Source organism: Ceratosolen solmsi, unplaced genomic scaffold, assembly GCF_000503995.2.
Source record: "Ceratosolen solmsi marchali unplaced genomic scaffold, CerSol_1.0 scaffold25, whole genome shotgun sequence".
Classification (NCBI taxonomy): domain Eukaryota; kingdom Metazoa; phylum Arthropoda; class Insecta; order Hymenoptera; family Agaonidae; genus Ceratosolen; species Ceratosolen solmsi.
This window is the reverse complement of record NW_011948444.1, coordinates 890,105-909,482: the sequence shown is the minus strand read 5'-3', so window position 1 is coordinate 909,482 and position 19,378 is coordinate 890,105. Positions and strand designations below refer to the sequence as shown.

Genomic DNA, 19,378 nt, shown 5'->3' with positions numbered 1-19,378 from the left:
TATACACACTAGTTGTTTTGTTTTAATATTGTGTATGACGCAGAACACTAGCATTCAGTGTATCATATATATTCTCTGCACATCCAGTGTGCTTTAGGAGCACACGGTACACGGCACACGGCACACGGCACACAGCACAACCGCACAAGCACACGCAAACTTACACGTACACGCGCTTTTACACTCGAGGCAGGTCCATTCATGAGCGTTTAACAACTTACGCACATCTCACTGCCTACGTATTCTATCTATCATTACTATCATTATTATCATAATCATTATCATTCTCAATTAGTCTGACATGAATTTCCAAATATATTCGTTCACTTATACCTTAGCACTCTTAAAATGTAATCGTCAGTCACTTTGCTAAATATCGCTGCCGAATAATCAAGCACTCTCACTCGCTCGATTATCGTACCCAAGGTCGCGGGATTTTCTGTACAAAGAGCTACGAACGAAGAAATAACGAGAACTAGCTAGGATTGGACGTCATCGTCGACGACGACGACGACCGTTACATACAAGTACAGAAATGGCAGACTTTCCCGCGATCATCCAATTGGCGTGATTACGAATACATATGAAAAATAAGTGTCTATGCGAGGCGCTCGCCAAGCGACCTCTCGCTATGTATATAACGCATATAACTAACTATACTAACAAAATGAATTTTTACATGCTACAATGTAAACACGAGTCTCGATAAAGTCTTGTCGGGCTACGACGGCGACACGACGACGACTCGGTTGTGTTTTCTTTCCTTGTTGTGTTTTGCAAAAGACGAGGGTGTACGCTCGAAGGAGAACGGCGGGCCCACTCATGCACCCCTTTTCTCATCCATATTCCTTCCGTCTTTCCTCGCCACAACCCCTCCCTCCACTATCCCCTCCCCCCGGCCCATCAAGCAACCAACTCCCTTCCCCACCCCTCTTGTCGTAGGCTCACGCTATCGCGTCTTGGCCCTCACCGGCTCCTCAATTCGGCAGCGTATCGAACAATATATCCTTGGCATTTTTCGTCAGCGAGTCCGGGAAAATAATGTCGAATGAGACAACGAGGTCGCCCTTCCTCGAGTGCTCCTTGGGGAAGGGCAGCCCGTAGTTGCTAATCCTCTTCACGAGTGTCGGTTTGACGATCTCCTTCTTGAGGTTGAGGGTGATCTTCTCGTCGGTGAGGGTCGGCACGTTGACTATCGTGCCGCACAGCGCTTGCTTGATGCTCAGCTTACACGTATACTTAATATCGCTGCCCTCTCGCCTAAACAGAGGATGGGGCTTGTCTCGAATTATGAAGACAATGTCCGCGGGTACCTTGCCGCGGCCCTGGTCCCCCTCCTTCTGAAACGTGATCTTCGTTCCAGCCTTCCAGCCTGGTTTCACATTGATCGTTAACACCTTGTCCTCCTTCTTCGTCGTCCCATCCGGTTGCAAGGCCCACTTCGAGATCTTCATTTTCTTCGTGCAGCCTTTAAGGATGTCCTCGAGGCTCACGTAGAGGTCGTACTCGATTGCCGGATCCTGGGTCCGTCCTTTGCTGGAGACGCGACCCGTCGGTCCCGCGAAGTTGAAGCTGTGCGAGCGGAAGGCGCCCCCGGGCCCGACCGAGCCTTGTCTCATGCTCTGGCCGAGGCCAAAGGGGTCGTCGGTCTCCATGTCGTCGTCGTTGAAGAACATACGATTAACGCCACCTCCCGGACCTGCGTACTCGAAGAACGTTTCGAAGGGCGAGGATGTCCCGAAGAACTGGGCAAAGGTGGCACGCGGATCTCCGTGGAAGGTGTACGTGGTCCCGCTGCCGAGGCCTCCGGCTCTTCCTGGTCCCCCACCCGCGCCACCCTTCAGTCCCTCTTCACCGAACTTGTCGTAGACCTCGCGCTTTTTCGAGTCCGAAAGGACCTCGTATGCTTCGGCGATCTCCTTGAACTTCTCCTCGGCCCCGGCAGCCCGATTCTTATCCGGATGGTACTTGAGCGCGAGCTTCCGGTAGGCCTTCTTAATCTCGTCGTCGCTGGCGCCCTTGATAATACCAAGTATTTTGTAGTAATCCTTTCCCATTGCTACTTAGCTTCCTAGAACATTAGAAAATTCATTTTCAATTGTTACGATAATCGGTCATCATTCGCAAGCTTTCACCACATCGCCATTTCATGTATTCAATGGTTGAATAAACCATTGGCTACTTACTAACCTACATAACATTTCATCGTACACAATCTATATAAATTCATCTCCATTCTATTTGGTTTTCAGTGTCGGTTATAAAGTTTCACGAAACAAGAAAAAGTAAACAACGTTTCTTTCATTTACAAATTACCAAGGAAAAACGAACAAGAAATGAATCGTTTAAACACGCTTTTCGTTAACTCTGCCGTGTCTGAATAAGCAATATTGAAATTAATCGTTTATTTCGATATAAGAATACGCACATTTAAGCCAACGACTACGTTCAATGATAATCGCGGAAATGATTTTTGATAACGATATTTGATTTGTATTCCAAAATTCGACTATCGACTATTACGTTTTAATGAATATATGACGCTTTTAAAATACTCAACATCTGACTTGTCATCAAATACATTTAATTCGATTTGTCGCGGAATAATACCAATGGCGAAATATTTAAAACCTTGATTAAATCTTTTGGCAACAGATTGCCATTACACTTATAAACTCGTTTAACTTTTAATGATTAAGTTATAAGTTTTGTATCCAACAAAATCAAATTAAAGTTATCAATTGACAATTTTCCTAACAATAAAAACATTTATTAATTAAAAATACAAAAACAGCATTCAATTTTAAAGTGTGACGTACAACTACGTTAAAGTTAATCTAATCGTGAAGAATACTCGAGTTATTATTTCTTCATTCAATTAAAACTTATATTGAGATAAATTTACATGCTATATATATACATAAATATATATTCTAATAAAAATGTGAACACGAAATAAAAAATATTTTTAGTCTCGTTGTTGTTTATAATCGCAATAAGTTAGTTCTTTCATGAAAACTATTTTAAATTTTGTTTTTATTTTATAAATCTGTATTTTAAAATAAAATTGTTTAAAATTTTGATGATAAATAAAGTGCAAGTTATTTGCCAATTACTTAATACATTGAATTTAATAAATAAAATATATATTATCAAAGTTGGTGAAAGATGATAAATGTATAATAAAAGTAAGGTTTCTTTGCCTTGATGCGAACACTAAAAGTGTGCTAGTAAGATTATTTTTAAAATTTGACAAACGCATTAACCAGATATATATATATATATATATATACAATTTGAAAATGTATTTACTTTATGGTCAAGCTCAAGCTATTGCATACGTATTGAATTATTTCTACTTATAATGATCAAGTGAATGTTTTTCACAATATTTCACTTTTGCATTGCAACTGGAACAAGCAATTTCGATTTACGTATGCAAGAATAAACTCAATTGTAATTTATATTTGCCACGCACTTGACTAATAGATGCGTAGATTCTCAATTAGGTTTCTACTTTCTCTAATAAATGTCCGTAAATAAGATTTTTAATGAAGAAGAAAATGCTGCTGGTGCTGCTGATAATGATGATGATGATCAAGAGGATAAGGCAATAATACTGGGATTAAATTTTAAGATAAATAAAGCTTTAAATGGTATAAACAGGAATGAGTACGGCGCGACCTTAAATTAATTCTTTTGTTGCTCGCTATTCAGTGTAATACGAAGCCGGAAGTATCGATACGCAAACACTTCGATGACGCGTGCGTAACATTCGTTCTCCCCGTTTCGCATCATTAATCACTGCGATTTGCAGTAATGCAACCAAAAACGTAGTGCGTTGTGCGTCTTTAAATTGCGGCACCAAAACTACTGCTTAACTCCTTTTTAAAGAGATGAAAGTAGGAGAGAAAATGAGCACGTACCACTTTTTTTTTTTTTTTTTTTTTTTAACGTCGCGTACGTGTGCACATTAATACGTGGCGAGCGCGTGTCTGTACGAGGCAGCGTCAGATCGAAAATGCCCCTTTTAAACTGAATCATACATTCGTCACTCAATAAGCGCGCTCTCGTTCACGAAAATATTAAATCCGCGTTTTATTTTAAACTGTCGTCGAGTTATTTAAGTCGAAAGTTTTGAAATAATTTTATGCACTTAAATACTGGAACATCGGCTAATCGTTACGTTTTAAGCAATATAGAGCAGAAATATCAATCCAATTACCGTCTTCTCTACACCAAACACCTATATATCTTTAATCTTGGCTCGGAGTTATTTTTTATTTATTTTTTCACCAATAACACAAATCAACAACACCAGGGCGATCTTAGAACTCGAGTGCCTCAAGCCTATTTTGTAATATATTTTTTTGGAGAATAATTGCCGTTCGCGGAGCGTAAAGCATAAACTATTATTAAGTTTCAGTGCACGTTGTTTTCATTGGATATGTAGACAAAGGCCATCGTTAGCCACTAATGAAGAAAAGTCTCACTCGGGACATCGAGCGTTAAATAAGAAAAAGAATCCGATGCTCTATTAACGCGAGCACGACTGCGTTACTTTTTTCTCGGTGTGTGCATAAAAAGAGACTTCCGAATGGAATATGTTTTTAGCAGTAGCAGTAGCAGCAGGAGTGATAGAGTAGTAGTAGTAGTAGTGTAGTAATTGTAGAATGGTGGTGGTAGTAGTAGTAGTAGTAGTAGTAGTAGTAGTAGTAGTAGCAGCAACAGCAACAGCAGCAGCAGCAGCAGCAGTATTCAAAGTTAAAAGAGGTGTCTATCGTGAAAAAGGAAAAAAGAGAGACAGGCAGGCGAACTGGAACTGATGAGGAGAGAAGGGCAAGAGGGGAAACAGAGCGGACGCGCGCGCGAGACAGAGAGGGAGGGAGAGAGAGAGAGAGAGAGAGAGAGAAGGCGGGTCGCAAGGCTGTGGCTTTGCTCCAGCCGACTTTGGGAGGAACGAAGGCGAAGTGGAGCTGACAAATACTTTACCAGTATTTTATACAATACACAAGCGTTTACTGGCTACGCAACGAAGACGTAGACGAGGACGACAATTTGGTCCATTTGCTGCTTACTTACTTACACACACAGATTCGCATCTATGATTTTGACAATTTTTCCTTCTGCCATGTCGTACAGAATAGAGTCTGCGCGTTGGCGCACCTTTCTCTCTCAGTCTCTGTCTCTATCTATCTACCTACATATATATATATATATATATATATATCGAGCGTACTTACTCGTTCGTTTCCATTTGCGAAGTTATGAAACTATATTTTGGAGCACGCATGGATGGTTGGTTGGATGAATGGATGGATGGATGGATGGATGGATGGATGGATGGATGGATGGATGGATGGATGGATGGATGGATGGAATGGATGGATGGTTGTGTTGTATGGATGGATGGATGGATGGTTGTATGGATGGATGGTTGTATGTATGGATGGATGGATGGATGGATGGATGCACGTACGCAAACGCGCAAACGCGCAAGCACGCAAGCACGAGCTGAATAGACACCTACGCGCCTTATTTTGCCCGCTATTTCGGGAAATGATGAATACACCGAGGCGAAGAGGCGCGGGCCGTCGATCTCCGAGTCGCGTCAACGAGAGCAGCCGATCCTGTTTCTCGCGTTTATAATTGCCGCTCAAGAGAACGTTCGGGAAGGTCGAGAGGCAGCGGCCCGCTTCGAGCATACGGAAAGCCCCCAGGAATCCTGGTTAAGAGGGACGGGGACCGACGAATGTCAGTCAACAACCCGCCCAAGCCTCGATTTCGCTCTCCTCGGGCCATCCTCGACTCTCCTCACGAAAATGCGCGGCCACGCACTGACTTTTCTAACTACATTCTGCGTCTCCTCCTCCGTTCCGCCCTTTTCCATCGCACTTACTTTGTCCGTTATACTGTCTCGACTCGCTCGTCCACTCCTCCGACAATGCCAGGGGAGGAAGTGCGCTGCCGTTTAAAAAGAATTCTCCACCGAGATGACGTGCCCCGTGCCTGTCGTCTCTCGCTCTCTCGCTCTCCCTCTCGACCCAAGTCCGTACCGATGCTCACAGACTCACGTCTTCTGTTGTACTAAGAGGCCGCGTAGGTCGAACGGCCCATATATACAAACGTCGACTCTCGCGCTTTCCGGAAGTTTCGAGAAGTGCCTCGAAGACAGCGTCGCTCTCTCGCCGCGCTCGAACTTTCTAATCGAACCGACCTCTCGCGCTCCCGTACTCTCGTCGTGGCGTTGCGCGTCCTCCGTCGGACAGCGCCGAGGGTCTTTTCGCACGCGAGGCCCGTGACTCGCGTTAGGGCCGCAGAGGAATTGAGAGGAGAGAGAGAGAGAGAGTTAGGACGTACACCCCCCCCCCCGGTCCCGTTTGCCCGAAAGCTTCGTTGCGAAAAAGTAACACAGGGAGAGATGCCTGCCTATTTTTACCGGGGCAGTTGCTGCTCTCCCACCCTCCATGGAATCCGAGTGCTGCGAAGTTAGCCGCCCATTAGCGACGCCTTCGATATTTCATCGATTTTCGCGACCTCTAGCCGCAGCCGAGGATGAGCCACGCGCGTCTGTCAAATCAAGCGATCGACAAACACAACTCTTTGGCCCACGTCTCATGGGGGCTTCTGCTTCTTTTCCCCATCCATCATTCCTCTTTTAATGCGCAGTTTCATGAGCGCAAGGCCCGGCCGATATCTCCGTGCCCCCGTCCAAACGCGATTATCTGCCGTTACGAGCCTAATCTAATGGTTACTTATGGCCGCCCCTAACGATCTATCAGATTTAGATTATATTTGAAGCTTATTTCGAGGCCCTTGCCCTTGAAAGAGTTTCAATAGCAACAAAAACAACAGCAACCACCACTACTACTACTACTACTACTTATACTACAACAACAACAACAATAATAATGATAATGATAATGATTTAGAATTGTAATTTCAATTACACAAATTGTAAAATCAATCACAAGCCTTTTGGGTACTCAAAATAATACATTGCCATTTATATATTGATAATAAATACATTTGTCATTGCTTATAATTAAACACTTTATAAAAAGATTTCCTTCGCTCGATGTATAATACTTGGTGCGTTGTACCAAATTTATGCAATACCGCTATTCTATAATTTGTTGTATTTCATATTGTATTTATCGTCGTTTTCTTATAGGAATATACGACCTTTTAGCATACAAATAATGCAAATAAGTTAACAGTAAAATTCAGTTTTATAAATATTATAGTGGCACCTCAACATTCATCTACTTAATCTCAAAAATAATGCGTGTTTACTTTCTTTTGACGATGGTGGTATATATTTTTCATAAAAATCTTGAACAAACTCTTCTTGCTTAAATCCAAACTTTTGATACAGAATAAGAGCAGTGTTCGTGGCTGATACGTGGAGCGTTATATCCTTACCCATGCAAGTTTGAACAAGATGGTAAAGTATAAATCTTCCTATACCAGCTCGTCGCCACTCTGGACGTACCAACAGAAACGAGATGTACGCTTCGTTATATCCAACATCTGGAACCATAATTGCAAATCCTACGACTACTTTTTTGTATAAAACAACGCAAGTAAAATCTGGATACTGTAGACATTCTGTCACTGAAAAATGATAAAAGTCCATTAAACTTCACGATCTTCAATTTTCAGCAAATGTTGGATACATTGAAAAGTAATGATAATTATTTTTCTATCCATCCTTAATTTGAGCGATATTTAATTTGAAGGGAAAGCAATTTAAAATAATAACAACAACATACTTCTTAATGCATTTTGAAGATACCGTGGCAGTACTTACAATCTATTCCTGGCCAAAAGAACTGATGACATAGACTATTTATCGCTGGAACATGTTGGGGTCGAATGTAAGAGTAATCGATTGGCGCATTGCGTCGAGGTTTCCATCCGGGTCTCTTGCTATTCACTTTTGCCAACAATTCATTCATAATGGTTAACCATAATGGGCAACTAGTCACATCTCGTCTAATATAAGGTTTTAAAAGCCTATTTGTATATGGGCTGTGTACAGATGTTGGTTCGCAATGTCCTTGCAATCTTTGTTCAAAGAAAATGCTCATATCTTCTGAAATGAAACGATCTAAGACTGTATTGCATTTTTTTTTCATTTTTGGAATATCTTTTTTCGTCTCTTTTCCAAAGGTGTCGATATTGAGAAGTGGCAAGCCATACTGTCTTTTCAGCTTTCGATTAGCCAGTTTACGATATAATCTCCTTACAGTAGGCGGTGCAGTATCAAGTAGATGCTTGTACTGTTCAATTTTTTGCAATAAAAATTCTTCTTCGCGTTCGCTCATAAGTGGCCTTACCTTATCTGAAATTATCGAAATTTAGAAAGATTTCATTCGTTTATAAAGCAATTAAGGTCAATAAATCAAAAAATTAATGATGAAATAGCAAATATCAAGCTCATTAATCAATAGGGTACGTTCGATGATTATTGTCTACAAAATTTAATTACATGTAAATTTGTGTTTAATAGGAATGTGCATTGAACATTTTATACAAGAACAAATAATATTTCTAATCAATTAACGATTTAGAAAGAAGTATGCTGTACACAAAACATAAAAAAAATGAAAAAATAGACAGATTGACACAGTCTATAGGAAAATGGTACCTGGATCGAGTTTAATTGATTCATCCCAGGGCCATGGTCTTCTAACCGTTTGGTTGAACAATGACGGAGTTGGTGGTGGAAGTTCAGTGTTCTTGTTACTTTCATTGCATTCCTTTTGTTCGTTTAATTGCTCCGTGTCACATTTTATTTTTAATAATTCGCTTTCTTGACAATCTTCTATATTTGTCTCAGAAACGTCGACATCTTCGTCAGACTCTTCAATAGTGTCTAGCACATTATCAAGACAATCCGATACAAACTCTTGGGGTAATTGATTACTACTTTCAAATGGCAATTCTTCTACAATGGCGCTTTCCGAAAGATTGAAAGATGGAAAATCTTCAATGTTTGGTATATCGATGTCTAGGTCTAAAATATCTTTAAATGATAAATTAGTATCGATATTATATACTATTACATTCATTTACGACAATTCGTACATTTTCGTTACCTTCAAATTCTTCGCACGTGGGAATACTCGTGGAAATTTCATTATTAGAATCCGCTTCCGTTTCTTCTAAATTTACTGCAGTATTATCTTCTTCGATCTTTACATCTTCGACTCCATTAATATCACAAATGTCAGAGGAAATATTTGAGTTGACAGTGAAATTTTCAATATTTTTTGACTTCAATTTTGCTTGATGCTCTTTTTTTATTTTTAATACTTTGTAATCTAAGCATAATGAAAATTTAGAAGGTAATCGATTAGTGTGTAATTTAGTGGACTTAAGTTATAATAATAATTACAGTACATTTATTGACTAGAACTTCGGGGGGATCGTTATCAATTAATTTCCACCATCCTTGATCTCCAAGTTCGGATGTTCCTGACTTGAAAAACAGTCCACTATAATGCGATAATGTACCAGATATGGTACCAATCCAATTTTTTTTTCGTTTCCTGAAATATTGAAGTTCACAATTAAGAAAAAATTTTCAACGATAATCTTTGGCAAGACATTATTTCATAGGAGCTCAAATATACAAATGTTTACTTATTAATTAAATTGTTAATCCAACATTACAATCAACACAACATTTTACACATATTAATGATTATATTTTGAATTTTGAAGGAAACAAATAATTAAAAATTGAATCATTTGATGAAATACAGCTAAGTAAATTACATTTTCTAAAATCAAAGAAATGGTAAAAATAATGTAAATTATGGCCAAGGACAAGAATGTATTTATTATCTTTATTCGACATATGCATTCGAATACGTCCGCCGCATTAGCAAATTCATGCCTATACAGGATAGTATGGAAAATATTGTCTGCATACCACATACGCGCTTGCGTATTCGCTTTCGCATATCCGTGTGAGCGCGTACGGGCGCGTGTACTCATACGCACACATATAATTGCCACTATAATTTAACTTATAAAAACTTACACTGATTTGGTGAATAGTTGATTCCAGTTGTTATTAATGAACATACTTATATCCGATTTCCAATGAAAATATCCTCTTCGACTTATACCACTAGATTTTTCTCGCAAATTGTACAACGTCAATATAACAGCTGTTAGCCATGGCAATTTTTGTCGAATAACAAATTCGTCCTTGGAATTTGAGCATGTTGTACAATATAAATCATAAAATACGTCTCCAATAAGATTACTTGGCAAAGCACCTCTGCTCAAACATCTTACGTGCACCTTCTGTTGACACTTCCCTTCGCAACATATAGCTGGATTCTCATACGAATCACACTCGTTTAAACAAATTTTACAAAGATCCAAACTCTGTGGCACACTCTCCATCGCTATATCAAATTAATCGGCTGAAATGCCGCGATACAGTGTTGATAACAAATACAAAATTTTAAACGCAAGTGAGCTGTACAGGTTATAGCTTGTGATTTATAAGAAAGCATAACGTGAATTTAAACGTATAAAGTGGCTAACATTACCGATTATAACATTATTTGTTATCTTAAGCGGACACTCTTAAATATAAAAACAAATCTTCTAACATTCTTGTAATTGATGCACAACGAAATTGAAATACACATTGATAATGGAGCTTCTAACGATCTTTTACGGCTTGTCACTCACGTGTTGCGTGTAAAAATTCCGCGTGGAGTAGCGAACGTCCGTTGCACGCGCGTACGTGTGCGCATGTGTAGTGCGTAACGTGGATGTTGGTATTGGTCTTTCGAACGTTGACCGAGGTCGAAGACTCGGGAGGATTTTTCAAATTATCGATCAAAATGAACATTTATTTATTTCGCTACTCGCAATGATAATTAGCAAAGACTTTTTTACCCGGCTGATCAAAATATTACGATATTTTGTTTTAATTGTCTTATTAGCTTCCATTTTTGCGAGCACCAACTCGCTGGACAAAAGCTAATTTATCGACGCTTCGAGTGTGCGTTTTTTCCATGTTGCATCAACGATTAAAATGCTCGCGTCCAATGTTCATTGGATATTTTTAGTGCGGGGGAGATTGAAATTTGATCATGTTTATACTTTGCACGACATATTTGAACAAATAAATGATCGAAAAGTCAATTTTTACTTTAATGGTTGTGAAAATTTATCCGATCTTGTGAGCCGACCGCGCACTTGCTGTCTCTTCAGTGGGCAAATTTTTAATTCTATCAACCGAGGTATGAGTTCGTTCCAAGTGCCTTGTGAGCTCTTAGCTTTCAATTTAATCTGTCGAATCTATGGGATCATCGAGAGAGAGAGAGAGAGAGAGAGAGAGAGAGAGAAAAGAAAAATGAAATATGAAATATGGCGTTCAGCAGATATTCTGAATATTTCAAAAGATTTAAAGTAGCTAAATAATAAGTTATAACGAATGCTACTACACGTGGTTTGACCGTAATATTCTTCGTTGTCAAGGAAATGAAGATAACAATTTCCCTTGGAATTTGACGAAAGCGTGAAATTAGAACCGAATTGGTTTATATTTTTTACTGTAATGCCGCGATTACAAACGCGGATCATCTATGGATTGCGTACGAATATCACTGGAAACGCTCATTACGTCAATGACGATGAAGTTGTTTATCTTGTTGGAAATAATATCTCATTGCACAATTATTCCCAACAGCGACAAAGGTTGTATCGATTGATCGACAAACGCAAAATAAACACGATGACCATCTCTCCTAACAGGCAAGTACGACAATAAGCCAAATTTTATTGTTTTAATCGAATACTTCGCAGATCGATATTCTTCAATATTTTAAAGAATTTAACGTACCGAAGAAAAAAACAGTTGCTTTCACACCAAATTCACACCTACTCGTTATGTACTTTCTTATTTGCATTAATTATTAGTTTAAATCCGAAAAGTAATCGAATTATGATGTAAAATAACGCACGCACGCACACGCACTCGCTCTCTCTCTCTCTCTCTCTCTCTCTCTCTCTCTCACTCTCAAAAAACCTAATATCAATAATAATAATAAATTTTAAAAGTACGCGATAAGCATTTTTTTTATTATTATTACAAATAATAATTCTTTTCTTTTTCTCCCTCCCTCCCTCCCACCTCCTCTCATCCCCTCGTCTACCTCTTTTAATGAAACCCACTTGAGCGATTAATAATTTTTTAATTTTAGAAAATTTGTTGCGCTAGCTGAATATAGAGATAAGCCACTGATCTCTATTTACGATTTGAAAAGCTTGAAAAAGAAAAAAGTATTTGGCGTTCCCTCCGATTCCATTGAAGTTACCAGTTTCACCTGCTTATCATTCACTCTAGATAGCAAATACTTAGCAGCCGTCACTAACGAGACGCAGACAATGATGTTTTATAATTTTGAAAAGGGTAAATTGGAATCGAGCTTGGAAGTGGGAAATTTGCAAATCGTTGAATCGAAGATAAATCTGATATCTTGCAATCCCGGCGACACCAGCATCATAGCACTTGGTGGAACGTACGTTTTCAAATTTTTAACTCTATCCGAGAATATTTGGTGTCCCTATGGCTTTTCAAAAGCCGATAATTTGATCATCACGTCACTCGCTTGGCTGAACAGCGACCGTTTACTCGCCGGCACGGTAGACGGTCGAATTCTCTTTTTCGAGAATGGCGATCTGAAGAACATATACACGATGTCGAATACTACCATTATGAATTTCAAAATTAAGGAAGAATTTGTAATACATAATACAACCTCTCAGACAAATATTGACGAAAAGTCAAGTGTCAACTTTCAACGAATACAAAGTATTATTTCATTCAATAATGGATTCGCATTTGCTTTCGGCTACAGGACGGTCATTGTTTTTGAAAAAAACAATCAGTACACATACACAAAACGAAATGTGTATGTTATTCCGTCGCAAGTGTTGAAAGATGACGATGATTCATTATATATGGTGAATACCATAAGTGCGAATCCAAGCGGCGATAAGCTGCTTATCACCACAGGATGGTCAAAGTTATTTTACGTAACAATGTGGGGTCCCGAATATGCGAGCGAAACGGAGCCGCAATACTTTAAAGTGTTGGGTAACGATTTGCACCATGGACCTATCGGTGGACTTTCCACTTGTAGCTGGAAATCGCACGTTATGACCTTTGGAAAATTCGATCGGAGCATCCGATTATGGGACTTTCACACGCAAAATTTGATTATGATGAAGCTGTATCTACAAGACATTACATGTACTGTCCTACATCCATTGGGTCTTTTCTGCCTTATTGGATTTACCGATAAATTAAGATTTATGAATATTCTAATTAATGATTTATCAATAATAAAGGAGTTTCCCATTAGGAACTGTGAGGTAGCTGCATTCAGCAATGGAGGGCATCTTTTTGCAGCCGTTAATAGGAATATTATGTTAGTATATTCAACGATAGATTTTGATATACGCTTTCAATTAAAAGGTATCGATTTGGTCATATATTATATTATACATACACACACACACACACACACGCGCGCGCGCGTAAATAATAATAATTATTAATGTAATGTGCTATTTGCTTTATCGACATTTTAATCAAGTAGCGTTTTACTCTTCGTTAAATTATGCCAAAGATTTCATTTAAGGTCACGTTGAAATTATACAAGAAATAATATGGTCGCAAAATGATGCGAAACTCGTAAGTATTGGATTAGAAGGCGCTATCTATCAATGGGATATGAATACTGGAGGTCGATTATCGGAAATTGTCTTAAAAGGAATAACATTGTGCGGAATCGTTTTAGCAGCCGATGCATCTACAGTCTACTGTATATCTAAAGATAATAAAATTTACGAAATCAAAGATAATTCGGTAAATTTTCCTTTACGAAATACTAAAAAATCGAGGCAATTAACTACAACTTGCAACTACAAGGACATTTTTGCAGAACATTTATTCGTTCAACATTCCCAACATTCAACCGACAAAGATACTCATGGGAAAAAGCGATTCGCTGATGTTTATTACTTATTCTGGTGGATTCGTGGGATTATTAAAATCTCCTATTCAAGATCCAATTGAATTTAAGGAGTATCATTTTCATCATTCTGATATCACTCAGGTAAGCATTCAAAATTCCCGTTTTTTTTTAGGCGTCACGTATGTATTTAATTGATTATTATAATACATGGCCAGTTGAGTGTCATTGAAGCGTGAATAGTTCTTGGCAATTGCCATTGAGAAAGGAAGCGTGAAAAAGCTGACTTTCCTTTCCAAAGGATCAATTAATTCGATAATAATATTCAATAATATTATTGAATTTTAATAGCTTGTATGTTTATTGCAGATACGTTTGTCATATGACCAGCAAGTTTTGATAACAACGGACTCTGTCGGTACCATCTGCTTCTGGAAAATATCGTACGCCGACGGGAAAATAGGATTGTTGTACCGAGATTTTTTTAATTTCAATCAAATCCTCATAAGCAGAACCGACCTTGCTGGTAAAATGCAAATTATTAAGGACCTGAACACACGGTTGAAGGAACTGCAGGCCGAGCACGATTACCAGACGCGTCAAACCATTCTTCAGCACAACGACAAAGTCCTGCTGATCCACCAGAATTACTGCGAGGCCATCGAAGAGTTACGGGACAAGATCGACAAGCTCGAGCAGAGCCACACTAACGAAATTAATAACATTAACATCGATATAGATAATACGAAAAAAATACACGAGGAGACTATGCACCAAATGGAGGTCAACTATGACGCCAAATTAATTTTCGAGTACGATAAGTACGATAAGCTCGAGGCGGATTTCAATGCTATGAGGCAAAATTATGAGGATAAATTGGATAATCTTATGAAAACCAGCAAAGATGAATTAGGTAGAATAGCATTTTATCGCGCTAATATAGAATTATCCGTGTAATTTTCGAACAATTTATTTATTAATTTTTCCGTTTAACAAGCTTTACACAAAATTACGCGAAAAGAGTATGAAGTTACGTATGACCTGCATACTTACGCCAAATATCTTAAATTTACGTACAAAATGAGTACTTCACATTTTCAGCTACATTACTTAGAATTAAGACTACAATTTACACTACGATGCTCAACTTTAATTTCATTAAGTAATTCAGCCTTTTTTTTTTATTGATTTATAAATAATATTTATATATGGAGGTGGTGCTTCGCTCTATTTACACTCGGAAATAAAACCCCTTCGCACATTTGGTAGTTGATGTATCGTTGAATAAAGTCACACAAGCAATTGCTTCCAGACTAATTTTATGAAATTAATAGCACGTAAAATTGGACGTATTATGGATAAATAAGTAAATATCATCATTCAAAGGTTTATAAATTTTAATGACTAAAAAAACATAATGGTTTATCGTTATTGGGTATAAGCCGTTTAATAGTCCTTGAATTTATCATAAACTTACCTCAAACTTGTCATTACGAGAAAATTATAGTCTTAAATAAACGTTATGTTATTAAATTCACTAAACATTCTTCATTATTTTGAAGAATGGAAAAAGGGAAGCGGTAACATTTATCAGACCATTAGCAGGATATTAAAAGAATGCAGGCCGTTATAATTTTCTAACGAATTTTCCAAAATTAATATATTAATTTGAAAATACAATTCGTAAAATAATGAAAAATTCTTTTTGTTATGCCGTTAGATAGCGTCATATCTAAACACGAAATTTTCATGCAAGAAAAGGAATTACAACTGAGAGAGGCTCACGAGGAAATGTCAAAAAACGTGCAGGTACACGAGATCATTAAGATACAAATGGAAGATGATACGGATCGTGAAATCGTGGATTTGCGAACGAATTACGAGTCGAAGTTGTACGAAGAACGCCAGTTCGTGCTAAAATTAAAGGGCGAGGCAGGCGTTTTGAAGAGTAAGCAGAAGACATACGAAAAGGAAGTTGAGGACTTAAAGTGGCAATTGAACAACCTAAAAGAGGAATACACGCATTTAATATCTAGAAAGGAGGAAATGGAGAAGTTTATTACCGATTTGAAGGACGAATTGTTAAACAAGGAGTCAATGATTACGGATAAGGATAAGAATATAAAGAGGCTCGATTGTAATAACCGTGAATTGGAAAAGTTCAAGTTCGTATTGAACGAGCGCATAAAGGAGTTGATGTCGGAAATAGAACCGCGCGACAAGACGATCGACGAGCTGAAAAAGAAGGTGGACGACATGGAGGCAGAGTTGGTGGGTTTGAATAAGGTGCGACGGGGCTTGGAATCGCGTCATTACGAGCTCAAGGGCAAGCTGAATACCTTGCGGCAGGAATTCAACAAGGAGGAGCTGCGACGCAAGCGCTACCAGAAGTTATTGAGGAAGATTCGTATAGATTTGCTCGAAGCTGTCGGACTGATACAGGATCCAATGGCCTTGAAGAACTGCGTCATTAAACTGTACCGTCGCTACAGCGATGTCGATGAGTTCCTGCGTAGTCATAAAGCGGACATGGATGCCCAGTGCGAATTCATGAAGCAGAGAAACCATCTTGAGAGGTCAATAGCGATATTGAAGAAGCAATTGGTTCGCACCGATCCGATAGTCGAGGCTAAGCTCAATAAAGTTCTCGAAGAGAATATCATGCTCCTGGCGGAGCTCAACTCGTTGAAAGAGGAGCTCAAGAGCGCGCAGAAGCACATCGGCGATATGGAGAATCTTCTCGGTGCCGAAAAGGAAAGGATCACGCCAATGGAGGCAAAGGCTAACCACGCCAAGGTCTTCCATGACAACGAGCAGTTGGAACAGCATTACCAAACCGAAATCCAAGAGTGCAAGAGTATAATTGGTCTTCTAATGGAAAATATCGACAGATTGACTTGCAGACACGTGGAGCTAAATACATAAAACTACAAATAGGCTTATGTGTTTTAATACGGCGATCAATAGAAATTTATCCACTTTTACCTCAAAAACGTATTTATTATATAGTAAAAATGTTAACAAAACAAAACAAAATACAGAACACCAGGCTTTAATACCCATATAAATGTTGATAGTCTTTGCTTATGGAAATGCATTCCTAGTTCATTCACAAAACGAATGGAATAATTGCCTTGCGACACTTTGGATAATTGGAGAATTCCTTTTTGTAAAGCTTGTGTTTTCCTTGTGCCCACACGGTCATTTGATAGGCACCTGCGAGGGTAAATAGGCCAGCTGCAAAAAAAAAAGTTCTTATTAATTATCAACGATCAAGAAATATTATTAGAGCAGTAATAATCGTATCGTATGGAACTTTATCAATCTATCGATCGATTAAATAAATAAGAGACTCGTTGATTAGCCTTTTATAAGATTAATTCCATTATTTATCTTATAAAAGTTTCCTACATTTTTAATAACGATAATTTATAGAACGTGACTTTACGAGTAGTGGGAAAAATAACTTCAATCAATACTTATTGTGCTAGCTAGTAATAAGAATTCATTCATTTATTTTTGCATCGGATTTGGCGAATGATTATTTATGGGGTGCATTTTAAAATGAAATGAAAATGTCATTTTGTCATTAGATTGTAGCTATCGAGTGGCAAACGTGTCTCTACCGACTATTTACTTTAGAAATATTTAAATATTTTTCTTACTATTAAATATATATTGCAAATAATTTGGCATTTGAGTACAAAATAGTACACATACACACGCGCAGACGCGTACTTATGCATAAAACAATATTGGTTATGCGAGTGATTTCACCTGGGAGACATTGGGTCATGATGGTGAAGCCGATCCAGCTTCCAATTTCATAAGTGTAATTAGGACAGGAAACCAAATTGAACAATAGCGTGAAGGGATTCCTAGTGGCCATTGGAATTTTTCTTATCGTCGTTCCAGGAGGTCTCAAATTTCTGAGTGCCAAATGAATGCTCAAATTGCCTAATTCGCATACAAAGAATGCTGTTGCTCCAATGACGAAACTCAGTGAACACGGTGGCGTATAAAGCGGATGATTAACATGGTAGGCAACGTACATAGCAAACAGCCAGTAATACGTACAATTCTTAAAAAGATTTCTCAATGGCATTGTCGAATGACTGAAACGATGAACGAATACAGTTTCCAACAGCCGCTTTATATAGTGAATGGACCAGCATGCCACCGCCCAACTGCAAAAAGACAAAAATCTTACCATCGAGCCAATGCAATCACCAAGACAACAATATTGTACAAATGGAAATAAGAGCGGAATGATCGGCGCCCGTATTTCTTACTGCACTACTGGGCTAAATGTGCTATCGGCTAGATTCCCATAAAAAATCCATGGCCTCCTATACAGCCAGAAGTAGACTGCCAGGGGTCCCGCATACTCTGCTATGAAAACCGTTTTCCAGCCAATTTGTGGCCCCAAGTCCTTATAATACAATTTCGCACCGCTCTTTAGCTGCAAAGCCTCGACGGTCTCCTCATTGCCGAGAGCTTTGCCCTTCGGCGACAGCCGCAAGCACTGCCTCTGTACGTACGTTCCTTTCTTCAATTTGTTCAATTGCTTCTTTATCTCGCCCACCGTCGTGTTCGGATTGGCCTGTAAAAACAAAATAAATCATTTGAAAGGGCAGGCCGACTCGTCGCAGTGGCAATCGTACGCGGTACGAGATAAACCGAGTCCCCTGAGTACGAGTAACCGCGCCGCCGACAACCGCCCGACTAATCTCAATATCGCTTACTCACCGTAACCGTGGCTACGCTCCTCGAGCCGCTCGCCGTCACCACCTCGATCTGCAAGCACATTTAATGAACGAGTTAAGAAATAAAGAGTCACCAGCTCCTCGGCCCCCTTAAACAACCAATGCTTTAACAATTTATTGAACTTCGAGCCGAGCCGAGTCAGCAGGGCCCTCCAACTCACCTCCATCGCGGACACACTGGACCAGAGAACCTTGGGCTCGACGGTCGATGCGGCATGAACGTCTGTGAATAACGCGAGCACTGGGAACTAATCCGGCTCGACGGCTACTGCAACTCTCCTCCTCCTCCACGACGGTGAACGTAATCGTGTTTGCCGCGTTACTCGACTGACGGCGCCACCGCGCGGACTTGGAATTCCACGAGGTATAACGGGACGCGGTGGACACGGCAAGGTCGGCGGCTACCCGTCGCTTTAGTCGGCGACAATCTCATCTTGTTTTCATTTCTTCCCTCTCTTTGTTTTTCCACTCGTTCGTTACGTTGTAATAATCGCGGGCCGAGGGGACTGATGGATTAATCATCACAATACGATCGTGCGATCTTTACAGGGATCGTCCGAATGAGAATGTGCGGCGGCTCATAAGCGCGCGACATCC

General features: G+C 39.3%; 4 protein-coding genes across 5 annotated transcripts; 1 reads left to right on the top strand and 3 right to left on the bottom strand.

The window, feature by feature from the left end:
* Positions 1-899: 899 nt before the first annotated feature.
* LOC105366019 (dnaJ protein homolog 1) lies at positions 900-6,324 on the bottom strand. Of its 2 annotated transcripts, none has more exons than XM_011504322.1 (2): positions 5,531-6,324; positions 900-2,071 (listed from the first exon to the last, which is right to left on the bottom strand). In XM_011504322.1, the coding sequence occupies exon 2, from the start codon at positions 2,055-2,057 to the stop codon at positions 978-980; it is 1,080 nt and encodes a 359-aa protein (XP_011502624.1). In that variant the 5' UTR covers positions 2,058-2,071; positions 5,531-6,324; the 3' UTR covers positions 900-977. The 2 variants fall into 2 exon arrangements, with proteins under 2 accessions (XP_011502624.1, XP_011502623.1); XM_011504321.1 differs by lacking the exon at positions 5,531-6,324 and adding an exon at positions 5,244-5,305.
* An 848-nt stretch (positions 6,325-7,172) lies between these two features.
* On the bottom strand, positions 7,173-10,813 carry Atac2 (Ada2a-containing complex component 2). Its single transcript, XM_011504320.1, has 6 exons — positions 10,055-10,813; positions 9,409-9,557; positions 9,105-9,329; positions 8,654-9,031; positions 7,814-8,347; positions 7,173-7,617 (listed from the first exon to the last, which is right to left on the bottom strand). The coding sequence occupies exons 1-6, from the start codon at positions 10,423-10,425 to the stop codon at positions 7,262-7,264; spliced, it is 2,013 nt and encodes a 670-aa protein (XP_011502622.1). The 5' UTR covers positions 10,426-10,813; the 3' UTR covers positions 7,173-7,261.
* Positions 10,814-11,593: 780 nt separating this feature from the next.
* On the top strand, positions 11,594-16,990 carry tous (testes of unusual size). Its single transcript, XM_011504319.1, has 6 exons — positions 11,594-11,790; positions 12,240-13,516; positions 13,683-13,909; positions 13,986-14,159; positions 14,385-14,928; positions 15,736-16,990. The coding sequence occupies exons 1-6, from the start codon at positions 11,594-11,596 to the stop codon at positions 16,938-16,940; spliced, it is 3,624 nt and encodes a 1,207-aa protein (XP_011502621.1). The 3' UTR covers positions 16,941-16,990.
* An 83-nt stretch (positions 16,991-17,073) lies between these two features.
* LOC105366015 (trans-2,3-enoyl-CoA reductase Sc2) lies at positions 17,074-19,334 on the bottom strand. The gene is made up of 5 exons (XM_011504318.1): positions 18,943-19,334; positions 18,765-18,812; positions 18,308-18,618; positions 17,793-18,202; positions 17,074-17,252 (listed from the first exon to the last, which is right to left on the bottom strand). Exons 1-5 carry the CDS (start codon positions 18,946-18,948, stop codon positions 17,125-17,127), a joined length of 903 nt encoding a protein of 300 aa, XP_011502620.1. The 5' UTR covers positions 18,949-19,334; the 3' UTR covers positions 17,074-17,124.
* Between the last annotated feature and the right edge of the window lie 44 nt (positions 19,335-19,378).